General features: G+C 45.0%; 1 protein-coding gene across 1 annotated transcript in view; it reads right to left on the reverse strand.

Annotated features, from left to right (window-relative positions):
* Positions 1 to 25,402, reverse strand: part of DNAH12 (dynein axonemal heavy chain 12) — a 152,173-nt gene that overhangs the window by 115,977 nt on the left and 10,794 nt on the right. The window contains exons 5-11 of the mRNA XM_056524433.1: positions 22,340 to 22,529; positions 19,820 to 19,895; positions 17,842 to 18,000; positions 16,692 to 16,887; positions 15,948 to 16,136; positions 14,624 to 14,780; positions 183 to 274 (exon numbers count right to left, since the gene is read on the reverse strand). Coding sequence (XP_056380408.1) covers positions 183 to 274; positions 14,624 to 14,780; positions 15,948 to 16,136; positions 16,692 to 16,887; positions 17,842 to 18,000; positions 19,820 to 19,895; positions 22,340 to 22,529 — 1,059 coding nt within the window. The remainder of the gene's footprint in view (positions 1 to 182; positions 275 to 14,623; positions 14,781 to 15,947; positions 16,137 to 16,691; positions 16,888 to 17,841; positions 18,001 to 19,819; positions 19,896 to 22,339; positions 22,530 to 25,402) is intronic.

The raw sequence follows: 25,402 nt of genomic DNA on the forward strand, positions 1-25,402 counted from the left end.
GCCTGATGAAGATCCCAGTTCGTGATTGAAACGCGTTGCAATAAATAACATCTAATATCGATTTCATTCTAAGGAACAGTTTTTCATATTTCTTCACAGCATATTCTCAGGGGATCCTTTAAAGACTTACAAAGAAGAAAACATGTAAAAAGGGCCAATAAGTAATTCTTGCACATACTTACTCTTGTGTAGTCATCAAAACTGTGTTCTTCTGACAGAAAGGTTTCTACTTTCTCATGGGCTGAACCATCCACAATCCAGCTGAAACTTTCAACTGAAATGAAAGCCAGATAATAAATGACAGAATTTTAGTTGAGTTACCCAACACTCTGCTATATCTACAGGAGAGTGAATTTGCATACACAATACATAATAACTAGAGTTGAGCAAGCTTACAGTATTTGGCTCGTCACGAACCTGGCGGCTCTGCCTCTGATTACTTTAGTCTGCACTAGCTGAGTACCTGGCGCTGCCCGGATTTTTCTACCTAATCCCTGGGGTGGAGGAAAAGCAACTGTCCTCATAGAAACATCGAATGTGTCGACAGATAAGAACCATTTGGCCCATCTAGTCTGCCCAATAATCTGAATACTATGAATAGTCCCTGGCCCTATCTTATGTGAAGGATAGCCTTATGCCTATCCCTATCTTGTATGAAGGATAGCCTTATGCCTATCCCTATCTTATATGAAGGATAGCCTTATGCCTATCCCATGCATGTTTAAACTCCTTCACTGTATTTGCAGCGACCACTTCTGAAGGAAGGCTATTCCATATCCCATTCTCAAATTCTGACCACCCCATATCCCCTCCTCATATCCCAACCCCAAATCCCCTCCTCATCCCGACCTCATATCCTGTCCTAATATCCCGACCTCATATTGCGTCCTCATATTGAAGTGGATGTATATATATATATATATATATATATATATATATATATATATATATATAGATATGTGTGTGTGTGTATGCATTATTAAAAAAAACTATTTGACAAAGCCCATCCCCCCCGTTACTCTGCTCCTTGCTTTCCCTCCTCCCGTCGTGTAGAGGAATTTCCTGTTAAAGCCACCGCCTAAAAGTTTTCCCAAAAAATCCAACAGAGAGAGCATACCTTATATGGTATGCCAAAGCTATACTCACCTCCCTAGTGAGGGTGGGAACTTATGCTAATTGCAATGCCTATATAAGCTGGATGATTTATTTCCACAATTTTGAAAGGGTGCCAATAATTTTGTCCAGCCCATTTTTGGAGTTTTGTCGGGTTGTGCGCCAGATTCTGTCGCAGTGCGCCAGAAATTCTGCCTGCACCAGAATTTGCGCCAGAATTGAAAAAAAAACGACTAACGCTCCATTTTGCTAAGAAAACCCGAAAAGAGTGCGTAGCCGCCAGGGAAAGGGGGCGTGGTCTCCAAAAAGGGGCATGTTCCCAAGATTTTCACAAAAAAACAACATATTTACTAAGGTTTCCACATAAAATGTGGTGGATTTGAGCTGAGGAAAACCAGACAGATCAGAGCTGGCCTCATTTACTAAGAGTTTCGGGTTTTTACTAGTGGGAAAAGTTGTTTCAGATTTGCAAGATTCCTCTCTATTTACTATTGGGAAAAGTCGGGAACATTTTCTGACCAGCTTTTTCTAGGTCGATATTTCCAGTCATTTGCCCACAGGATTTTCTGTGAATTCAATAGTAAATTGGTCGGGTAGCGAAACCACGCCCCTTTTGCTACAGAACACGCCACTTTTCCGGGTTTGTCGGATTTTTCAGGCGCACACTGTTGCACACTGGCGCAGACTGGCACAGACATGTCTCAGACAAAATAACCAGACAAAAACTGGTCGGTTTCAGCTGAGTAAATGAGGCCCAGCATGTGTAAAAAAAAAAAAAAAGCAAAGTGTAGGGAAAGTGGAAAGTGTAGGGAAACCTTAGTAAATACCGTGGAAAATAAATTGTAGGGAATTAAAACCAATAAAGAAACCTACACTCCCCTCTTAGTAAATAAGGGCCATTATGTCCAATTTTCAAGATAATACTTGGTCACATGTTACTTATGTCAAATAAAAATATACAGTCATGGCTGTAAATGTTGGCACCCCTGAAATTGTTCAAGAAAATGAAGTATTTCTCACAGAATGGATTGCAGTAACACGTGTTTTGCTATACATATGTTTATTTCCTTTGTGTGTATTGGAACTAAACATATAAAAAGGAGGGGAAAAAAAGAAAATTGTACATAATGTCACACCAAGCTCCAAAAATGGGCTGGACAAAATTATTGGCACCCTTTCAAAATTGTGGATAAATAAGATTGTTTCAAGCATGTGATGCTCCTTTAAACTAACCTGGGGCAAGTAACAGGTGTGGGCAATATAAAAATCACACCTGAAAGCAGATAAAAAGGAGAGAAGTTCACTTAGTCTTTGCATTGTGTGTCTGTGTGTGCCACACTAAGCATGGACAACAGAAAGAGAAGAAGAGAACTGTCTGAGGACTTGAGAACCAAAATTGTGGAAAAATAAGGTTACAAGTCCATCTCTAGAGATCTAGATTTGCCTTTGTCCACAGTGTACAACATTATCAAGAAGTAATCTCACTGGGCATGGAGGGAAGAGAAAAATTCATGAAAGGTGTCAACACAGGATAGTCTGGATGGTGGATAAGCAGCCCCAAACAAGTTCCAAAGATATTCAAGCTGTCCTGCAGGCTCAGGGAGCATCAGTGTCAGCGCGAACTATCCGTCGACATTTAAATGAAATGAAACGCTATAGCAGGAGACCCAGGAGGGCCCCACTACAGACACAGCGACATAAAAAAGCAAGACTACATTTTGCCAAAATCCTTTTGGGAAAACATCTTGCTGACAGATAAGACCAAGATAGAGCTTTTTGGTAAAGCACATCATTCTACTGTTTACCCTCAAATGGAATGAGGCCTACAAAGGAAAGAACACAGTACCTACAGTGAAATATGGTGGAGGTTCAATGATGTTTTGGGGTTGTTTTGCTGCCTATGGCACTGGGTGCCTTGAATGTGTGCTAGGCATCATGAAATCTGAGGATTACCAATGGATTTTGGGTCGCACTGTACAGCCCAGTATCAGAAAGCTGGGTTTGGGTCTGAGATCAGGAAGAGTGGTCCAACATTCCGGCTGAGACGTGTAAGAAGCTTATTGATGGTTATAGGAAGCGACTGATTTCAGTTATTTTTTCCAAAGGGTGTGCAACCAAATATTACCGTATATACTCGAGTAGAAGCCGAGTTTTTCAACACAATTTTTTGTGCTGAAAACGCCCCCCTCGGATTATACTCTCCGCCTGTCAATCCCTTCATCAGTGGTCTTCAACCTGCGGACCTCCAGATGTTGCAAAACTACAACTCCCAGCAAGCCCGGACAGCCATCGGCTGTCCAGGCATGCTGGGTGTTGTAGTTTTGAAACCTCTGGAGGTCCGCAGGTTGAAGACCTCTGCGGCCTTCGTCATCATCCAGCCCCCCCCCCTTTTGTTTTTTACTCACCTTGTCCGCAGGTTGAAGACCACTGCAGCCTTCGTCATCATCCAGCCCCCCCCCCCTTTTGTTTTGTACTCACCTCCCCTCGGTGGGAAGTTAGGGTGAGCTGGTCCGGGCCATCTATGCTGACGGGACCGTCCGGTGGGGATGGTTAGTCGTTGCGGGCTCTCCATTTTCACAGGGGGTGGCCTCTTCTCCGCGTTTCGGGCCCGGCCCCGGAGTAGTGACATTGCCTTGACGACGACGCACAGGGAAGTTCATGCGCAACAACTAACCATCCCCACCAGACGCTCCCTGCAGCATAGATGGCCCGGACCAGCTCACCCTAACTTCCTGCCGAGGGGAGGTGAGTACAAAACAAAAGGGTTTTGACGAAGGCCGCAGAAGTCTTCAACCGGCGGACCTCCAGAGGTTTCAAAACTACAACATCCAGCCGATGGCTGTCCGGGCATGCTGGGAGTTGTAGTTTTGCAACATCTGGAGGTCGGCAGGTTGAAGACCACTGATGAAGGGATTGACAGGCGGTGATGATGAAGGGGGGGGATGATGACGAAGGCGGCAGTGGTCTTCAACATGCGGACCTCCAGAGGTTTCAAAACTACAACTCCCAGCATGCCTGGACAGTCGATGGCTATCTGGGCACGCTGGGAGTTGTAGTTTTGCAACATCTGGAGGTCCGCAGGTTGAAGACCACTGATGAAGGGATTGACAGGCGGTGATGATGAATGGGGGGGGGGATGATGACAAAGGCCGCAGTGGTCTTCAACCTGCGGACCTCCAGAGGTTTCAAAACTACAACTCCCAGCATGCCTGGACAGCCGATGGCTGTTCGGGCATGCTGGGAGTTGTAGTTTTGCAACATCTGGAGGTCCGCAGGTTGAAGACCACTGATGAAGGGATTGACAGGCGGTGATGATGAAGGGGGGGATGATGACGGGGGTCTGGATGATGACGGGGGTCTGGATGATTACATGGGGGGATGATGTATTTCCCACCCTAGGCTTATAGTCGAGTCAATAACTTTTCCTGGGTTTTTGGGGTAAAATTAGGGGCCTCGGCTTATATTCGGGTCGGCTTATACTCGAGTATATACGGTAAGTTAAGGGTGCCAATAATTTTGTACACCCCATTTTTGGAGTTTGCTGTGACATTATGGCCAATTTGCTTTTTTTCCTCCCTTTTTTTGGTTTAGTTCCAATACACACAAAGGGAATAAACATGTGTATAGCAAAAGGAGATTTTTTATGCTTACCGTAAAATCTCTTTCTTGAAGGATCCACTGGGGGACACAGACCATGGGCGTATGCTGCTGTCTCTAGGAATCTTGACACTATGGCAACAAGAAAAGTCGGCTCCTCCCAGCAGGGTATACCCGCCCACAGGCACCTGAGGTAATCAGTTTTAGTAACCAGAGCAATAGGAGAAGACCGACAGGTCAAGAGAAATCCACAAACTGTCCGAGCAATCAGAAGAAAAGGCAACTGAACACACCTTCGGACAGATAACTGAAATAGGAACACCAGAAAAAAGGGTGGGAGCTGTGTCCCCCAATGGATCCTTCGAGAAAGAGATTTTACGGTAAGCATAAAAAATCTCCTTTTCTCTATCGGCTCCATTGGGGGACACAGACCATGGGACGTACCAAAGCCATCCCTTGGGTGGGTAAGGAATCAGACAAGTGGACAGTGGGACCACCACCGTCTGCAACATCTTACAGCCCAGAGCAGCATCAACTGATGCGAAGGTATGAATCTGGTAGCACCTTGAGAAATAGTGCAAAGACGACCACGCGGACACCTTACAGAACTGCAAGGCCGAAGCCATGTAGCGGAGGGCCCAGGATGCCCCGAAAAATGGGTGGAATGAGCCAAAATCCTGAAGGGTGGGATCTTCCCCTTGCTGCGGTAAGCTTCCGAAATGGTTGTCTTGTCCAACGACCACAACAGGTTGTGGAACAAACGCTTCCAGGGATGAGAAGGGACCAGACAAAAGGACGGCAGGACAATATTCTCATTGAGATGAAAAAGCCAAAACCATATCAGGTACAAAGGACGGACCTGGACAGAAAACAAAACAACTTGTCCTGGTATACAACAAGGAAGGGAGAATGGCAGGAGAGAGCTGCCAGCTCTGACACTCTCCTAACAGAGGGAAGAGCAATAAGGAACGCCACCTTCCAGGGAAGGAGGCGAAGAGAAATGTCCCTGAGAGGTTCAAAAGGGGGGCCTTGCAGGGCATCTAAGACCAAGTGCAAGTCCCAAGGGAAAAAAGGGTACTGATAAGGAGGGGCAGCTTGTGCCACTCCCTGAACTAGGTTCGGACATGATAAATGAACGCCAGAGAATGTAGAAAAAGAATGGAAACAGCCGAACCTTTGACCCCTATGGGAGCTGAAAGCAAACCACGACCGGAGAAAAAGGCTGAGTTTCACACCAACAGAAATAAGACCGCCAGGTATGGTGGTAAATCTTTGCAGAGGAAGGCTTGTGAGCCCTCAGCATGGTGCAAACCACTTGGGAAGAGAAACCGCGGGTCCTCAGAACCGCTGTCTCAACCGCCACGCCGTCAAAAGCAGAGACGGCAAATAGAAATGGCACAGGAGACCTGATATAGGAGGTCTGGACGATAGGGAAGGTGCAGTGGTAAGGAGTTCAGGAGCCTGACCACGACGACGTACCACACCCGCCAGGGCCAAGAGAATGGCGGAAACGCCCTCTGCTGTGAGTTTCCTCAGGACCCCGAAAAGAGAGGAAAGGGAGGAAACAGATAAGGTAGGGCAAAGCCCGAACAATAAACAGATAAGGTAGGGCACAGCCCAACCAAGAGAGAGGAACGCTTGGTTGTGGCGGGACGTGCAGAAGTCCACGCCTGGAGCGCCCCAGAGGTTGCAGATCACTGCAAACACCTCCGGATGTAGGGACCACTCGCCTTGGACGGCTGAGGACCGGCTGAGAAAGACCACATCCCAGAGACACCCAGCATGAAGAGATGGCCGGAAACCTGAGTTCCGCCCAGAAGGGAATTTCCCAAGAAGCAAGCAAAATAAGGATTGCCCTAGGCCCCAACATGTTGAAGCAGAAAAGGGCTTCTCGAGGGACCATGGCCCCATGAAAACACCTCCCCAGCCTGACAGACAGGCAGGGAGGGGCAGGAAGGAGCGCCCCCGAAAAATCTGGGGGGAAACAAAGCCACCATAGAAGGGACCGACAAGACTGTCGAGAGAGAAAGATCTTGCGGTCGAGAGACAATGGAGACCTGTCCCACCGGAAGAGAATCATCAGTTGAAGAGGTCGGTGATGAAACTGGGCAAATGGCATGGCTTCCACGGCCACTGCTAACTGACCCAGGACATCCATGCAAAAGCGAATGGAAACTGGAGCAGGGTACCGAAGTCATTGGACTCTTGATAAGAGTCGAAAGCGGGCAGAGGCCGTGTCGAACTGGAGCCCCAGGAGAGCGGTTGGACTTGTCCCGATTGACCATCCAACCGAAGTGAGACAAGGTCTGGAGGTTAAGACTAAGACTCTCCAGGATCTGGGCCCTGGCTGGAGCTCTGATCAGGAGGTCGTCCAAGTAAGCAATCACGGAAACAACTGTTGTCCGTAAAGGGGCTATCACAAGCGCCAGGACTTTGGTAAAGGTCCGCGGAGAAGTGGTCTGACCAAAATGGAGAGCCACAATAGAATATGACCGTCCGGAACTGCAAAGCGGAGGTACCGCTGATGACCGGGAAACAATGAGATGTGGAGACAGGCATCCTTGATGTCCACCGAGGAATGAAAACTCCCCATGAACTAGGGATGCCAGCACCGAACGGAGAGACTTCATTCGGGATGGGAAAACAGAAGATGCTGGCTGAGATACTCGAGAACCAAGATTGGGCGAACAGAAACGCCTTTCTTGGGGACCACAAAGAGGTTGGAATAAACCTCGAAAACGTTCCCCTGAAGGAACCGGGACAATTACTCCCTGGATAAAAAAGGAGCTGGATCCTGAATGTGCGTGGTCCAGGCATCCCAGAAGAGTAAGAGGCGACCAACCACCCGAGAAAGGTCGGCGGGTGGGGGTGACCCTTCATACCGAAGAAGGCCTACGGGTGCCTGATGGGGCCGCAAAACGGCCAAAACGGATAGCCGACCTCTCGGGAGGGATAGGTCCGGAAGGAGGGAGCCCTCTTCCCATGAAGGCGCCCGTCTGGACCCTTTGCTGGAACCCTTTGGTGGCACCAAAGGTCCGCAGAACCCGAAGGAGGACTTACGACGGAAAGCGGTTCTGTGAGCCTTATGCAGAGGTAATAAAGAACTCTTTTCCACCCGTCGCCTCACTTCCTGAAGGCGGCGTCCACATTCCCGGCTTTAAGCCACATGGAGGGACGGTGGCTACAAGGTAGCTTGTGGCAAAGGCAGCACAGTGGCTGCGCATGGAAGCAGAACACAGAAAATCTCCAGCTGCGGAGCATCGGAGAGCTAGATTAAATAAATCCTCCAGAGGGATCTTGAAGACTACCCTGGCAGAGATGGGAGACCATACAGAAATGGCCCTTGACATTGAGGCCGAAGCAAAAGCAGGAAGATCCTGCTGTCTCAAAGGCAAAGTTTGCCAAAGTCTCCACCTTCATGTCCGCTGGATCCTTGAAGGCAGCCGCATCAGCCAACGGCCAGGTAGGCACCTTAGAGAGGTGGGAGACCGGTAGATCCACAGTTGGAGAGGAGGTCCACAGAGCAATTAGGTCCTTGGTGAAGGGATACCGCGCTTGAACCTTCTTCGTTTCCTGAAACTTCTTGTCAGGGTGCCTCCAGGCGGATACCAGCAGGACGTAAAATTCAGCGTGGCGTGAGAGCTGAAGGTCTTGGGTGCCGGTCGGGCACGAAAAAAGGAGACTTCTGGAGCCACGTCCGAAGTTCCTGGGTCCTTTAGATGGAAGGTGTCTCTTATGGCTGAACCAATGAGTACACCACATCAGGCATCCGTGCGTTCTTTTGAGTTGGAGGCCGAATCAAAAACACCCCTATGATGCTGCAAGAGCGTCAGTATAGGGGGAGAGCGGGACCCTCCAGAGGGCCGGGAGGGCCTCTCCAATGCAGTCAACACATAACGGGAGACCTGAGCCAAGTCGGATATAGACTAGGGGAGGGAGGGAACCCAGGCTGGAGGGGCAGCTGAACCCACCGTGTCTGGAAGACAACCAGGGTAGAATAGCAGGGGGGTCTGGGGAGCAGTCGAGAAGGCAGAGCAAGTGGGTTCAGCAGAATCGGGCATTTTGGAGTTACAGCTTTTACAGACAAAATGGGAAACTAACGTTCCAGTTGTCTGTTTAGAGGGAGGAACAGTTCTGGGCACGGACATAGTGAAAAAAGAACTCTCTCACCCAGGTCTGTGTCCCCAGGGCAGCTGCTGTGAGGAGAACTCCGCTCTAGTGTAGATAGAGAAGGGAGAAATGCCGGCCAATAGCAAGAGAGGGGCGTGCCAGACCGCTGATTGGTGGTCAGTTCGCGCCCCTAGACACTCCGGCGGTTTCAACAAGAAACACAGCAATGGTGCCCGCTCCTTGCCCCGAGTGCACATGTCATTCACATATGCGCTCGTGGGGAACTGAGCGGGCGAGACAGCGCCGGCAGCAGCCTGCTGCCGAAAGTGAAAGTAAGCCGGCGCTCCGTGCGCCCACATAGAAGAACGCCGCGGCTGTCAGACGCTTAAAGTAAAACCCCCACATCTGTTTGAATGAAATGTGAAGTAAGCTGTGCCCCATCCAAAATGCCACTGCTCACCCCAGTAATAAAGAGACCCCCTTTCTAGGCCAGCCCCATTAGACCCTGAGAAAGGTGGGCCAAAAACTGAGGGTCTCCAGAGGTAGCAAATCTGCACCTAAGGAAGGAATGGAAAATACTCACCTCAGTCAGAAGAACTTACCTAATGAAGTCTTCTATGAAGCTTTCAGTCAGCTTTTTGTCACCTGCATCACACCGGGCTACCATGTGCGAGCGAGGCGAGCAGGGAGGTAGGGGGACCCGGACCCATGAGGTACAACCCCAGGCGCTGACCGTTGGCGAGAGGGGGTTGACAGTACATAAACGCGATGTCTGTGCCCCCTCAATCGCAATGGAGAAACAGTGAGCCGCAGTTCCTGAGTCCCCACCTGAAAACAGGAAAGAGAACGGAATAAAAAACTAACACATCCCTAAATCTAGGAAAATAATAAAACATAAAACCTGGTCTGGAGAGAACTCCAGACCATGTCCACCTCCTTAAGACACTAAGCTAAAACTGATTACCTCATGTGCCTGTGGGCGGGTATACCCTGCTGGGAGGAGCCGAGTTTTCTTGTTGCCATAGTGTCAAGCCTCCTAGTGACAGCAGCATACACCCATGGTCTGTGTCCCCCAATGGAGCCGATAGAGAAAACATGTGTTACTGCCATCCTTTTCTGTGAGAAATACTTCATTTTCTAAAAAATTTTCAGGGGTGCCAACATTTACAGCCATGACTGTAAATGTCGACGGATAGTTCACGCTGACACTGATGCTCCCTGAGCCTGCAGGACAGCTTGAATATCTTTGGAACTTGTTTGGGGCTGCTTATCCACCATCTGGACTATCCTGCGTTGGCACCTTTCATCAATTTTTCTCTTCCGTCCATGCCCAGGGAGATTAGCTACAGTGCCATGTGTTGCAAAGTTCTTGATAATTGTGCTGTTACACAGTTAATATTCTCATTATTGTAGATGCAATTTACATAGTTTATTCTGTGATTTATGTACCATGTATTTTTTTATGGGTAGGTATTTGCTGCCACCTTCTGGCCTATTTTGGTAATGCTCTTGTTCCTCCTGTGAGCATGAATCATCATTTCCTTTGTAGGTAAACTCCTCCCCTGCTCTTGCTGTACTTCCTGTGTCATGGCTGCTTGCATCTGCCACATGTAAGAGGGACTCTTGTACTCCACATGCTAAGCTAAGGAAAGTATCATCTTTTGACCGCATAATACTGAAATCCATTCATTCTGCTGTATTCCTGTTGTGTGATGTTCAGAATAAACCAGCTTTTGGATGAAACCAGTATTGGTGAGTTCAGCTATCTGAAAAGGATTGTCCGCAGTGACCGTATCTGCTTATACAGGCCAGGCACAGAGGTCTCACAAGGGTTAGATCACTATCACAACAATCCGAGTCAGAATAATAATGTTGCGCATTGTGGACAAAGGAAAATCTAGATCTCTGGAGATGGATTTGTAACCTTGAGATTGTTGATATTTTTCCACAATTTTGGTTCTCAAGTCCTCAGACAGTTCTCTTCTCCTCTTTCTGTTGTCCATACTGGCACACACAGACACACAATGCAAAGACTAAGTGAACTTCTCTCTTTTTTATCTGCTTTCAGGTGGGATTTTTATATTGCCCACACTTGCTACTTTCCCCCGGTGAGTTTAAAGGAGCATCACATGCTTGAAACAATCTTATTTTCCCACAATTTTGAAAGGGTGCCAATCATTTTGTCCAGCCCATTTTTGGAGTTTGATGTGACATTATGTCCAATTTGCTTTTTTTCCTCCCTTTTTTGGTTTAGTTCCAATGCACACAAGGGGAATAAACATGTGTATAGAAAATGGAATGAGGCCTACAAAGAAAAGACCACAGTACCTACAGTGAAATATGGTGGAGGTTCAATGATGTTTTGGGGTTGTTTTGCCGCCTCTGGCACTGGGTGCCTTGAATGTGTGCAAGGCATCATGAAGTCTGAGGATTACCAACGGATTTTGGGTCGCACTGTACAGCCCAGTGTCAGAAAGCTGGGTTTGCGTCCGAGATCTATGGTCTTCCACCAGGACAATGACCCCAAACATACATCAAAAAGCACCTAGAAATGGATGTCAACAAAGCGCTGGTGAGTTCTGAAGTGTCAAGTGATGAGTCTAGATCTAAATCCCATTGAACAACTGTGGAGAGATCTTAAAATTGCTGTTGGGAAAAGGCCCTTCCAATAAGAGAGACCTGGAGCAGTTTGCAAAGGAAGAGTGGTCCAACATTCCAGCTGAGAGGTGTAAGAAGCTTATTGATGATTATAGGAAGCCACTGATTTCAGTTATTTTTTTCAAAGGGTGTGAAACCAAATATTAAGTTAAGGGTGCCAATAATTTTGTCCAGCCCATTTTTAGAGTTTGGTGTGACATTAAAATTAACTTTCCAATTAACTTTTTTTCCTCCAAAACGTGTTACTGCAATCCTTTTCTGTGAGAAATACTTCATTTTCTTGAAAAAACATTTATGGCCATGATTGAATAAGTAACATGTGACTGATTATTATGGAAATATCTCCAGCTGTTTGGAGTAACATATATTTCCCATAGACTTGTATGGGACTTTAAATAAAAACCCTGTCTCTCCCAAATGGGGGTGGGTAAGGGCTAAACTACCTATCCTATGTTTGCTGTTGACATATAAGTAACATATGCACCACGTTTCATGTTAAAGGGGTATTCCGGGGGAAAAAATTTGGATAGGGGATAAGATATCTGATCGCGGGGAGTCTCAGCAGTGGCCCCCCCCCCCCCCGCAATCTCCCTGCAGCACCGGCATTCTATGTGGGTGCTCAATCTCCAGTTTCGGAAACCTCCGTCATGCCACGCCCCCTCCATTCATGTCTATGCCTAAGACTGTCATCCTGGACTATTCCAGGCAATCGGAGCACTTGGAAAGCTGAACATTACATATATATATATATATATATATATATATATCTATGCAGATTAAAGTAATCAATGGCCGAGCCGTCAGGCTCGGATGAGCCATATTACTGTAAGTCCACTTAACTCTAATAATAATACATAATAACAAGTAGAAAAATCACCTTGTCAGCATGACAACCATGGATACATCTCCAAAGCACGTGTAAGTCAGAAGATGCTATTGCTGCCATTGTCTTATAAATGGCAGTTAGGGCTCCATATAGGAATTTTGCCCATTTAATTAACGCTGACTAAGGTTTACTCATTTAAAATCTGCACCAATAACGTTTAAGAGTAGGGTAACAAGGAGTGGATCCGCCGATGATGGACCCTACAGTCTGCCTCCAGCTGTGCCTGCCTGCTCGTAGCGATAATCCGCCGCAACGAGCAGACACACAACAATCTGAAATTTGCTGCATAAATGTGCAGTGTACTTGCAGACATCGCGGCCACTCCCCATGCTCCCTGAGCTAGGTCGAGAGCAGCTGCCATGTGTGGGAGTATACTGCGCATGCGTGCGGCAACTCACAGAACACTGTGGAGGAGATTTATCAAAACCTGTCCAGAGTAAAAATTGCTAAGTTGCCCATAGCAACCAATCAGATTGCTTCTTTCTACTCAGTAACTTTTCCTTTGGACAGGTTTTGATAAATCTCCCTCTGTGTGTCTGCTACAAGCAGGCACAGCTGGAGGCACAGTGTAGGGTCCGTCATCATCAGATCCGCAGCATATCACCCTACCCTTAAAGGGCGTTCTGGTAATCAGTAAAGTCTGAATGCTGGGAGTACCACCAATTGTCCAAACAGCAGTTTCATGCCCCCCGTTTGAATAAAGCAGTGGTACAGCACAGACTAGGGAGTGACTGAGATAGCTGAGTACCATGATCTGCTATCTTTCTCAGTCCCATAGACTTCGAATGAAGCAGCAGCTCGCATGCTTCACTTTTGTATCATTTAAATGGGGAATATGTGACTCCCATTCTTGTGATTGATGGAAGTCCCAGTGTTCGGACACACACCGATCTAGTAGTTATGTCCCATCCAGTGATAGGTAATAATGGAGCCCACACAATTTAATATAATGGGAAGTGTTACATCCCTTCTGTAATTTGGAAGCAATCATTTGGTTTAAAATACTGATCACACTACCATTTGAAGGTGGCCTAAAAGAGAAATAATAATGATTGATCAGCAGCTGGACTTCACTACTAGAGATCAACGAGCCGAAGAGAGAAGGGATCAGCTGAGTGCTTCTCTTGGCTCCTTCAAGTGATCAGTGGGATCTAGACAGTCAGACTCTGATCAACCAAAACTTCTGACATGTCTCTGTGAAAAGCTTTTTGTGTCAAAAGTTTTTTTTAAATAACAGAAACACTTTAAGCAGAAAAACATACTAGGCATATGTAGTCAATGCATATATATAGTGACCTGTGACTTAACATTGTATTTATGTAGTATGTAACATCTGGTCACTTTGATCACAAGCTAACTAGACACAGACTGCAGGTTTATTAGAAAAAACCTTAGTACAAGCCATGCACAGAAAGGAGATGAAGTTTTGTGATTTGTATCATGATTGTTAAACACTATGGCCGACATTTATCATTGTAGTGTAAGTGAAGCATTTTTCTACACCTTTTTTTGTGTGCTGGTAATGTGTAGGAGCACCACATTTATTAAAGGAGTAGTCCAGTGGTGAACAACTTATCCCCTATCCTAAGAATAGGGGATAAGTTTGAGATCGTGGGGGGTCCGACCGCTGGGGCCCCCTGCGATCTCCTGTACGGAGCCCCGACAGCCCGCGGGAAGGGGGCGAGTCGACCTCCGCACGAAGCGGCAGCCGACATGCCCCCTCAATACAACTCTATGGCAGAGCCGAAGCGCTGCCTTCGGCAATCTCCGGCTCTGCCATAGAGATGTATTGAGGGGGCGTGTCGGCCGCCGCTTCATGCGGAGGTCGACACCCACTATCTGGCTGGAGAGCCTGGCCCCCGTACAGAGAGATCGCAGGGGTCCCCAGCGGTCGGACCCCCCGCGATCTCAAACTTATCCCCTATTTGATACATTTTGTGCAGGTCACATTTTCTGAAATTTTTCTCTTCACATACACCAAAAAGCTAAGTTAAGTCTGGGCTGGTGTAGTTTTAGAGACTTTTCAGTGGCTTTGCGCCTTTTCACAAAAAGGCACAGTTCATAAATCCCTTCCATATCATATGTACTGCCAAAAATAGTAGATTGCAACTCAAAATCAGCAGAAATGTGTTAACCAAAAGGGATTAAAAGAGGAGCACATAAACCCTGCTTGCGCCTTTTTTGCGCTTTTTCAAAACACAAAAAACAGTCTAAAGACAATGATAAATGTCGGCCAATATATTCATATACTCAGCTTACCGTATGTTTCAAAATGCCTCAAGGGCTCCTGTAAATTGTGATTGACCGCTTCCTTTAGCTTCAGAACAGCAGACTGAGTGATATAGTCAGGGAGTTTGGCCTCAATAATCTGAACAGTATTGCTACCAGATAGCCATGACTGAACTGTCTGAATATTCTGGACAAAGAGGAAGAACATTTATATCATTAGAAACTTAGCCAGAAAGAACCATAGCAGAAGCCTAGCTCTATAGCAGTGGTCTTCAACCTGCGGACCTCCAGATGCTGCAAAACTACAACTCCCAGCATGCCCGGACAGCCAACGGCTGTCCGGGCATGCTGGGAGTTGTAGTTTTGCAACATCTGGAGGTCCGTAGGTTGAAGACCACTTCTCTCTAGGATAAATGAACAGCAAACTAGTGGTGATCAGTGGTAATTTTGTAACTTATACAAGATCCTTCCCAACTACTGAAAAAATAAGATCAAGAAAATAGGTGTTTGATTGCAAAGTATCAATTCATTGAATAGAGAGAAATTCACACTTTATTTTGGGAAGATAGATCTTTCTCTGCTTACAGTTATTATTCACCTTTTTATCTAAATAGGTACAAAATTCAGTGCTGAAGAATTTCATGCAATGTTAAAACATTTTAGGGCTCACTGTTTAGAATTATAAAGTGCTACAGAATATGTTGGTGCTATATAAATACATTTTATTATGATAATAATAATAGATGGTCACAGTGGTTTAAAACATCTATACCCCACTTAAAAAACTATGTGATCTGTAACATATTTGTAAATCCCTTCATTTACCAAAAATGACTCCTTATCTCAGAAAAAAAAAACCTAGGTGTCTATCTTCCCTGCAAACTGCTATTCACTGCCTGTTGGTTGGTTAATTCTGTCTCTAGTAACAGACACCAAGATGGAAGTGGGGGCAGGGATTTGCAAGTACTATGTGCAGGAGAGAGAGACAGGGAGAAAAAGAGATCAGCATCATAAGCAGCAGTTCATTGCTTAATGTAACCCCTTCCCTGCTGTGCTGTGGTTGTTTCTTTCCTTTCTGCCCACATACCACCTTGCAAAGCCAATGCATCAGGTACTCCCCTCGCCCACATGCCAGCTAATGTAGTGTACTGTGTATATCATCCCCCAGCACAGTGCACTTTCACCAGCACTGTGTCAATGAATAAAAGAGAGGAGTACTGTGATTGGCCAGAGAAGTAATGAAAAGGAAGTCCCTGTTTGTGTGCTACTGGCAAACAGCCCAGATGCAGCCATCTTGGAGTCAGCAAATAACATTACTGTATTCATCAGTAGCAATAAGAAAAATCATGAATACCTGGAGTGTCTTTGAGATCCGAGTTACTATAAACAGCACAACTTCTTCTACGTCTTGGAAGCTTGGATAGAAATCCATTTTCTCATCATCAAATGTAAGTTGCATTTTAAAGAGTGGCAAATACTGTGGGTCTTTAAGGTCGAACAGACTGACAAAAGCTTCTACTGTTCGTTGCAGGAGGTCTCTTATCTATATAGAAGAAATGATAACCTATTAGAGCTTGTAAAAAACAGAAATATATATATATATATATATATATATATATATATATAGACAAAAGGATAAGTTAGCCAGCACTATTGATTTCAAACTATTATATGGACCTGGCTTACATTTAAAAACGATGGGCTATATGAGGGGAACTCTAAGGCTAAGTTTACACTAGGTTTTTTTCCTGGCAGTTTTTGGAATACTGCCACTGCAGTTTTTGAGCCCAAACCAGAAGTGTATTCAAAATGAATAGGACATATAAAGGAAGGACTTACACTTCTCCTACCTTATGGATCAACTTGTGACTTTGGCTCGAAAAACCACAGAGGCAGTTTTCCAAAAACTGCCAGAAAAAAAAAACAAGTGAAACTCAGCCTAAAGAGTAACAAGCCGACAGAGCTGTGAGAGGGCGGAGGGTGGTATGGCCTTGGGCTGATTTGGCACCTGAAGCACAAATAATATGAACACAGTTGCTAGCAAAGAGACTACTCCACATCCCAAAATATGGAAGGATAGAGTATGTGGCATGTTTACCTGGTTGGACATAAGTGTAGAGACACAGCTGTAAAAAGAATCAATCTTGTCTGCTTTCACCAATTGCAGGGCATCTTTGCCGGCAAACAGGTTTATCACTTTGGGGTACCATGTGTTCAGTAACCTCTCTTCTGTCTTTGCACATGCCAAAGAAACACTATTCCTGAGTGATTCACATTCTACAGGACCCCTTGATCTGCCAAAATAAAAAAAAAGAACATTATTTATTCCATATTGATAAAGGGGTACTTCTGCGGAAAACCTTTTTTTTTTTTTTTTTTTTTTTTAACCATTTAACCAACTGGTGCCAGAAAGCTAAACAGATTTGTAAATTACTTCTATTAAAAAATCTTAATCCTTCCAGTACTTATTAGCTGCTGAATACTACAGAGGAAATGGTTTTCTTTTTGGAACACAGAGCTCTCTGCTGACAACATGACCACAGTGCTTTCTGCTAACATGTCTGTCCATTTTAAGAACTGTCCAGAGTAGGAGAAAATCCCCATAGCAAACATATGCCGCTCTGGACAGTTCCTAAAATGGACAGAGATGTCAGCAGAGAGCACTGTGGTCATGATGTCAGCAGAGAGCTCTGTGTTCCAAAAAAAAAACATTTAATAGAAGTAATTTACAAATCTGTTTAACTTTCTGGCACCAGTTGATTAAAAAAAAAAAAAAAAAGTTTTCCACGGGAGTACCCCTTTAATGTCATCCAGTTTTCTTTTTTGATTAAAATAACACAGCGTATTCTCATTAGTTTATCCTAAGTGAATACTTATTGGCTCAGCCATATCTAATGACCACAGAGGTGGTAAGAATATATATATATATATATATATATATATATATATATATATATACTCTGGCCCTCATGTATCACTCATTTGTGTTTGTTTGTTCAATTCCATATCAAATTTCGATTGAATCTTTCCCCATATTCTTGAACATGGTTTTAATTTATTTGCGAAAAAGTCACCCCCTCATTTTGGTTAAACAGCTTAAAGTGACGACTTCATCAGAAAAGAAAAGGAAAGTTTGGAGAATGTTTGTCACACAACAATAATGAATAGAGTGAAATGCAGTAGTTCATACTATTTTTTTTTTACACAATTTATATGGAACTCCAATAGTAAGAGGGTCTCTGTCTAACCTGTATCCGGACAAATCAACAATCAGCAGATTGGAGAATGTTGTGTATCCCAAATCAAGCATGGTCCGAATGGCTGGGTGGACAAGATGTAGGTTTTTATTTATCGCATTTTTTGCTTGGACGAAGCTTTGATGCCATGGTTTGGAGAAATCCAGACCTCTGAGTAGGAAAGACAATGCAGGATAAAATCAGATTATGTTATTATTATGTTTCTACAAGGGTGAATGCATGTTAATACAGTTGTCTTATATTTGTGTTACAGTATCTCATGGTATAAAAATAGACTAAATACAGATTTACAATCTACTTATAGACATAATCTACATAGATCTACATAAAAGGTGAAAGGGGTACTCCGCCCCTAGACATCTTATCTCAGCTGCGGCACCCCAGACATCCGGTGCACGCTCCATGCCGGATGACTGGGATGCGGGGCGGAGGCTCGTGACATCACGGTCACACCCGCTTGTGACGTCACGGCCATGCCCCCTCACTTTAAGTCTATGGGAAGGGGCGTGATGCCCTCCCATAGAATTGCATTGAGGGGGCGTGGCCGTGACGTCACAAGCAGGGCACGGCTGTGATGTCTCGAGCCTCCGGCACTGCACCCCGATGCTCTAAACAAACTCTGGGTGCAGCAGGAAGATCGCAGGAGTCCCCAGTGGTGGGACCCCCACGATCAGACATCTTATCCCCTATACTTTGGATAAGGGACAAGATGTCTAGGGGCGGAGTACCCCTTTTACCCCTTAACAACCACGGACATAAATGTATGTCCTGGTGCAGCGGTACTTTTACGTACATTTACGTCCTGTGTATGACCGCGAGCATCGGAGCGGTGCTCGCGTCATACACGGCAGGTTCCGGCTGCTAGCAGCAGCCGAAGACCCGCTGGTAATGGCCGACATCCGTGCAATCGCGGATTGCGCGGATGTCCGCTATTAACCCCTCAGATGCTGTGATCAGTACAGACCACGGCATCTGCGGCAGTGTGCATGTTATAATAGATGATCGGAGCGCCCGCAGCGCTGCCATGGGGATCCGATCATCTGTAATGGCGGACGGAGGTCCTCTCACCTGCCTCCGTCCGTCTTCCGGCATCTCCTGCTCTGGTCTGAGATCGAACAGACCAGAGCAGAAGATCGCTGATAACACTGATCAGTGCTATGCCCTATGCATAGCACTGAACAGTATTAGCAATCAAATGATTGCTATAGATAGCAACATAAAAAAAGCTTTAAAAAAAGTTGAAAAATTTCAAAACAAAAAAGTAAAATAAAAAAATGTATAAAAAATGATCTAAAAGTTTTATATATGCAAATGTGGTATCGATAAAAAGTACAGATGATGGCGCCAAAAATTAGCCCTCATATTGCCCTATATATATATATATATATATATATATATATATATATATATACGGAAAAATGGTGGTCAAAATAGGGCGATTTTAGATTACTGATTTTGTACAAAAAGATTTTTTTTTTTTTTTTTTTTAAACGGTACAAAAATATAAAAGTATCCGCCCATGGGTATCATTTTAATCGTATTGACCCCTCATTTTTACCATAAAGTGTACAGTGTAAAAACAAAACCCTCTAAAATGTGCAAAATTGTGGTTTTCATTTAAATTTCCTCCCTAAAAAAATAATTTTTTGGGTTCGCCATACATTTGATGGTAAAATGAGAGGTTTCATTACAAAGTACAATTGGTCACAAAAAACAAGCCCTTATATGGGTCTGTAGATGGAAATATAAAAGAGTTATGGATTTTAGAAGGCGAGGAGAAAAAAATTAAAATGCAAAAATAAAATGGGCTTGGCCCTTAAGGGGTTAAGTGCGGTACTGAGGAGTAACCAAATGGAAAAGAAGTGAAATGTCACTTCCTTTTCATGCAGTTTCTCGCCTCTGATTAAAGTCAATAGTGACACTGCCGGAGGAATTTGGCATGTCTTCCACAGGTTTTGCCCATACTCACATAGGAAATTCAGGTAACAGACCAGACTCTTCTGCTTCTAATCCTTTAACCTCTGGTTTGACCAGAATACTTTTGACTGAAAAAGGAAAGAGCAAAACTATGAAGTATCATTAAATTTGCCTTACAAAAACAGCTTAAAATACTTAGATACACTCCTAGGTGGCCTAACAGTGTTATAGAGATCCTTTAGGGCTCTTAGATAGTGTTATTTATAAGCTTTAGGGCTATTGTTGATGTTCACGTTAGGACCAAAATAGTTTGGTCCAAAATTAACTTTTTGCTGAAGATCTGCAAACTGGCCAAACCGAACTTTTAAAAAGTTTGCTCATCTCTACTACTGACAATAACATGTCTGAGATCCCTGCACTGCAATCTTGTGTTCAGAACTGATCACAGAAGTAAATATCTTTGTTAGGCTGGGTTCACACTACGTTTTGTCCCATACGGGAGCGCATACGGCAGGGGTGAGCTAAAACCTCGCGCTCCCGTATGCCTTGTATGCGCTCCCGTATGTCATTCATTTCAATGAGCCGACCGGAGTGAAACGTTCGGTCCGGTCGGCTCATTTTTGCGCCGTATGCACTTTTACAACCGGACCTAAAACTGTGGTCAACCACGGTTTGAGGTCCGGTTGCAAAAGCGCATACGGCGCAAAAATGAGCCGACCGAACCGAACGTTTCACTCCGGTCGGCTTATTGAAATGAATGACATACGGGAGCGCATACAAAGGCATACGGGAGCGCGAGGTTTTAGCTCCCCCCTGCCGTATGCGCTCCCGTATGGGAGAAAACGTAGTGTGAACCCACCCTTACTGAGCAGCAGCAGCAGCAGACCTCAACATAGTGTAATACAGCTTTCCCTAACCTTTGACTTTTCAACTATTATGAAACTACAACTATCAGGGTAAGATGGGAGTTGTAGTTTGGAAACAGCTTGAGAGCCATAAGTTGGGAAACACAGGTGTAAAATGTTTGTAAATTTGTTATTTTCCTACAGAATGATTACACTAAATGCTCAAAAATTGTAATTTGCATAAGTACAGTGGTCCCTCAAGTTACAATATTAATTGGTTCCAGGACGACCATTGTATGTTGAAACCATTGTATGTTGAGACCATAACTCTATGGGAACCTGGTAATTGGTTCTGAAGCCCCAATATGTCAACCAAAAAATAGGAAAATGTGAGGAATAAAGAAAAATAAGTAGATAACTAATACAGATAAAGCAAATCCTTACATATAAAAGTAAGAAATAGCTGCTGGAAGCTGTAATCACTGTCTATGTCAGTGTTTGCCAACCAGGGTTCCTCCAGCTGTTGCAAAACTACAACTCCCAGCATGCCCGGACAGCCAACGGCTGTCCGGGCATGCTGGGAGTTGTAGTTTTGCAACAGCTGGAGGCACCCTGTTGGGAAACAATGGTTTATGTAGAGGACAGGAACTTCTTCAGGGTCCTATACAGTACACACAGTGTCCCAAATGGAGCCGCCCTTACTTGGTGTCCAAAGGATCAGGTAACCCTGGCACAGGTAAGGGGTAGTACATAACTTGTAGTTCCTCCCTATACTGTAGGGGGCGTTACCAGACAGCCAGTCAGTGCTTGCACCTCAGTAATACAGGTGATTTACCAGTGAATGTCCATTCTGATTGGTCAGTTCTTCCAGCCATTGACACGTTTCACAGATCTGGACTGTCTGTAGCATTGTATGTTGAGTCTGGTTTCAAGTTACAATGGTCCAGAAAAAAAATTGTATGTTGAAACTATTGTATGTTGAGGCCATTGTAAGTTGAGGGATCACTGTATTTGTGTATACAGAGGCATGATAGTTTTTTCAATATGAATGTGTAATGTGCTTCTGAAAGATAATACATTGTCTGATAATACAGTGCACCATACAGATGCACCATACTGCTAGAGATGAGCGAACTTACAGTAAATTCGATTCGTCACGAACTTCTCGGCTCGGCAGTTGATGACTTTTCCTGCGTAAATTAGTTCAGCCTTCATGTGCTCCGGTGGGCTGGAAAAGGTGGATACAGTCCTAGGAGACTCTTTCCTAGGAATGTATCCACCTTTTCCAGCCCACCGGAGCACCTGAAGGCTGAACTAATTTACGCAGGATAAGTCATCAACTGCCGAGCCGAGAAGTTCGTGACGAATCGAATTTACTGTAAGTTCGCTCATCTCTACATACTGCAGCACATGGGGTATCTATGGCACTGTAAGTAAAGAAACCTAGGGACCCAATGGGTTACCATACTGGCTATGTCGTAGGGTTTTTCAGTAATGGGGTGCTCCGGTTTAAGACAACTGATTTTGAAGTAAATGCAGCAACAAATTTAATACAATATAGCAGTACTGTGCAGAGACCAACTATTTGCTGAGTGGACAACAGATAAATGTTACTGTACTGGGGCATTTAGACTGACCATGATAGCATCCACCAAGATTCTACCTCTTCTAATCCTGTTTAGAATAATCTTGTAGATCACATTGCAAACAGACATGAGAGGACTCACCAAGGTGTCTCTTCATACTTTTCTCAAAATCCTGAGAAACTTCTTCCAATAGTTCTGCAACCAGAGCCTCTCTGTCCCTGCCCTTCTGAAGAGGCGGAGGTACTAAGGCCAGCATGGAGTCCAGCCAGTGTTTCTGAATGGGCACTACAGGGCTGCTCTCTACACACTTTTTCATGTACAGATAATTCATCTATAAGAAAAGTTAGCACTTTGAGCAGAAAGGAAGACAAACACAAAAAAGTAGCAAAATATAAAGTCATCTGGCATTATTGGTGGAAAGTGAAACGATGTGTGACTAATATTATAATGATCAACATATGTTTTACACAATGAACAAAATACAACGAACAGGATACAGAAAACTCAGAAGCTCCCTCTAGTGGTGGCCACAGGCAGACAGAATTTTAACAAATAACTTAAAGGGGTACTCCGCTGCCCTGCTTCCGGAGCTACGCTCCCCAACGTCCGGAAGTTTATAGTTCCGAACGCTGTGTGCGGGCTTCCGTGTTCAGGGCCGCCCCTCGAGACGTCACGCCCGCCCCTCGTGACGTTGCGCCCCCTTCCCATAGACTTTCGTTGAGGGGGCGGGCGTGACGTCACGAGGGGCGGTCCTGAACACTGAAGCCCGCACACAGCATTCGGAACAATAAACTTCCGGACACTGGGGAGCAGAGCTCCGGAAGCAGGGCAGCGGAGTACCCCTTTAAAGGGGTTCTCCGGTGCTTAGACATCTTATCCCCTATCCAAAGGATAGGGGATAAGATGCCTGATCACGGGAGTCCTGCCGCTGGGGACCACCGTGATCTTACACGCGGCACCCCGTTTATAATCAGTCCCCGGAGCGTGTTCGCTCCGGGTCTGATTACCGGCGACCACAGGGCCGACAGGGTGTGATGTCACGCCTCTGCCCCCGTGTGACGTCACGCTTCGCCCCTCAATGCAAGCCTATGGGAGGGAGCGTGATAGCTGTCACGCCCCCTCCCATAGGCTTGCATTGAGGGGCGGAGTGTGACGTCACACGGGGGCAGAGGTGTGAAGTCACACGCCATCGGCCCTGTGGTCCTTTGGATAGGGGATAAGATGTCTAAGCACCGGAGAACCCCTTTAATGTATGGAAAGGATTCCGAGCTGTATTAGAAAAACAACATCCTGATAATATAATCATATTGTTGTAAAATGAATCAGCACAGATTGCTAAAAGTCAGAGATCCATTTTAAATAGCATTTTACCTGTCATGATCTTGTAAAAAAATGTAACCCTCCCAGTTCACTGCCCCCATCATGATAAACCACCCCCTACCTTTATTTTTATTATTTGTTAGTTTTCTTCTTTGATATTGCTCTGTATTTTCTGCTCAGTCTCAGTCATATTCACAGACTGGGAAGGGGTGTTACCCAGCAGGCTATTATATCATATGAAGCCACACAGGGGAGAACTTCCTCTCTCACTCTGCTACAGTGGGGCAAAAAAGTATTTAGTCAGCCACCAATTGTGCAAGTTCTCCCACTTAAAAAGTTAATTTTTTATCATATGTATACCTCAACTATGAGAGACATAATGAGAAAAAAAGGCCATAAAATCACATTGCCTGATTTTTAAAGAATGTATTTGCAAATTATGGTGGAAAATAAGTATTTGGTCAATAACAAAAGTTCATCTCAATACTTTGTTATATACCCTTTGTTGGCAATGACAGAACATTTTCTGTAAGCCTTCACAAGGTTTTCACACACTGCTGCTGGTATTTTTGGCCCATTCCTCCATGCAGATCTTTTGGGGCTGTCGATGGGCAACGCAGGATTTCAACTCCCTCCAAAGGTTTTCTATGGGATTGAGATCTGGAGACTGGCTAGGCCACTCCAGGACCTTGAAATGCTTCTTACAAAGCCACTCCTTCGCCCCATTATGTCTTTCCTTTACACGGATCAGTCGTCCTGGTCCCTTAGCAGAAAAACAGCCCCAAAGCATGATGTTTCCACCCCAATGCTTCACAGTAGGTGTGGTGTTCTTTGGATGCAACTCAGCATTCTTTCTCCTCCAAACACGAAGAGCTGAGTTTTTACCAAAAAGTTCTACTTTGGTTTCACCTAACCATATGACATTATCCCATTACTCTTCTGGATCATCCAAATGCTCTCTAGCAAACTTCAGACGGGCCCGGACATGTACTGGCTTAAGCAGGGGGACATGTCTGGCACTGCATGGTTTGAGTCCCTGGCGGCGTAGTGTGCTACTGATAGTAGCCTTTGTTACTTTGGTCCCAGCTCTCTGCAGGTCATTCACTAGGTCCCCCCTGTGGTTCTGGGATTTTTGCTCACCGATCTTGTGATCATTTTGACACTATGGGGTGAGATCTTGCATGGAGCCCCAGATCGAGGTAGATTATCAGTGGTCTTGTATGTCTTCCATTATCTAATAATTGTTCCCACAGTTGATTTTTTCACACCAAGCTGCTTGCCTATTGCATATTCAGTCTTCTTAGTCTGGTGAAGGTATACAATTTTGTTTCTGGTGTCCTTCGACAGCTCTTTGGTCTTGGCCATAGTAGAGTTTGGAATGTGACTGTTTGAGGTTGTGGACAGGTGTCTTTTATACTGATAACGAGTTCAAAGAGGCGCCATTAATACAGGTAACAAGTGGAGGACAGAGAAGACTCTTAAAGAAGAAGTTAAGAAATATTTGAAGCTGACCAAATACTTATTTTACACCATAATTTGCAAATACATTCTTAAAAAATCAGACAATGTGATTTTATAGATTTTTTTTTTCTCATTATGTCTCTCATAGTTGAGGTATACCTTTTATGAGAATTACAGGTCTCTCTCATCTTTCTAAGTGGAAGACCTTGCACAATTGGTGGCTGACTAAATACTTTTTTTGCCCCACTGTACATACAGCCCAGAGCATTTCAGTGTGTGAGATGAGCTATGATTGGATAAGGCTGCATACACCCCCCCCCCCCCCCCCCCCAGCACTCCAGACTGCATTTCCTGATTTTGGACTTCTGCCAGGCCAGCAGGAGTCCGAAATCTGTGCATGAGATGGGGGAAATGTGCTCTGAA

The sequence above is a fragment of the Hyla sarda genome, chromosome 6, assembly GCF_029499605.1.
Source record: "Hyla sarda isolate aHylSar1 chromosome 6, aHylSar1.hap1, whole genome shotgun sequence".
Classification (NCBI taxonomy): Eukaryota; Metazoa; Chordata; class Amphibia; order Anura; family Hylidae; genus Hyla; species Hyla sarda.